Source organism: Pteropus vampyrus, unplaced genomic scaffold (assembly GCF_000151845.1).
Source record: "Pteropus vampyrus isolate Shadow unplaced genomic scaffold, Pvam_2.0 Scaffold333, whole genome shotgun sequence".
Taxonomy (NCBI): Eukaryota; Metazoa; Chordata; class Mammalia; order Chiroptera; family Pteropodidae; genus Pteropus; species Pteropus vampyrus.
Window position 1 is genome coordinate 14,758 of NW_011889114.1, and position 851 is coordinate 15,608.

The 851-nt window shown below is 67.7% G+C and overlaps 1 protein-coding gene across 1 annotated transcript in view; it reads right to left on the reverse strand.

Annotated features, from left to right (window-relative positions):
• Positions 1-140: 140 nt before the first annotated feature.
• The window catches only part of GRIN2D (glutamate ionotropic receptor NMDA type subunit 2D), a 36,110-nt gene continuing 35,399 nt past the window's right edge, over positions 141-851 (reverse strand). The window contains exons 12-13 of the mRNA XM_023522126.1: positions 711-774; positions 141-224 (exon numbers count right to left, since the gene is read on the reverse strand). Of these exons, the coding sequence (XP_023377894.1) occupies positions 141-224; positions 711-774 (148 nt within the window). The remainder of the gene's footprint in view (positions 225-710; positions 775-851) is intronic.

The following is an 851-nucleotide window of genomic DNA, read 5'->3' on the forward strand; positions in this document are numbered from 1 at the left end:
GGGGCAGGCGGGGCTTCCGTTGGGGGGCGTGTCCTAGGTCAAAATAGGGAAAAGCAACCGAGGGTGGAAGAGGAGGAAGGGGGTGTCCCGGTTTGACGTCAAGGGTCACAGTCTGGTCGGGGCGCAGTCTGGGGTTCGGGTCACAGTTTGGGGTCAGGGGTCACAGTCTGGGGTCGGATGACCATTAGTAGGGGTCGGATGTCACAGTCTGGGGTCAGGGGTTTCTGTATGGCGGGGCCGAGGTCTAGGGTCACAGTTTGGCGAACGTGTCTCACAGTTTTGAGTCCCGATGGATGAAAGGTTAAAAACGGGCTTCCCCGGAGGCGTGGCTGGGGCCGGGGAGCTGCACAGTGATGTGGGGGCCACGGCCCCGGGCGTAGGGGTGGGGCGTGGCGTGACACCCCGGCCCCACCTCCCGCCCCATCTGGTGACGTTAAAAAGCCCTTGTCGGGTTTAAAAAAAAAGTCCAGCGGGCTCCGAGACCCCCGCCGCCTCGCTCTCAGGCAGGGTGAGATTCGGGGGGCCAAATTCCCTCCGGCTCGCAGTGCCCCGAAAGCGAGGAGGCGCAGGACGCTGCTCCAGGCGGGTTCCGGCCAGTTCCGCGTTTTTCCTTCCCACCCCACGCGGGTCCTGTCCAGTTTGCGTGCTCCCTCGGACCGTGGCCTGCGCTGACCGAGGGGGCGGTGGGACCCCCCGGGGCCGCGTCATACCTCGGACTCGAGGCTGGAGAAGTGTGCCGAGCCCCGGCGGGTCCCCAGGTCCCCGCCCCGGTGTCTCCGGTGGGACGCGGAGGGCAGCGGCGGCCCCCAGTGCGCGGCGTGCGGGCACCGGCGCGCGTGGCGGGAAGGCCC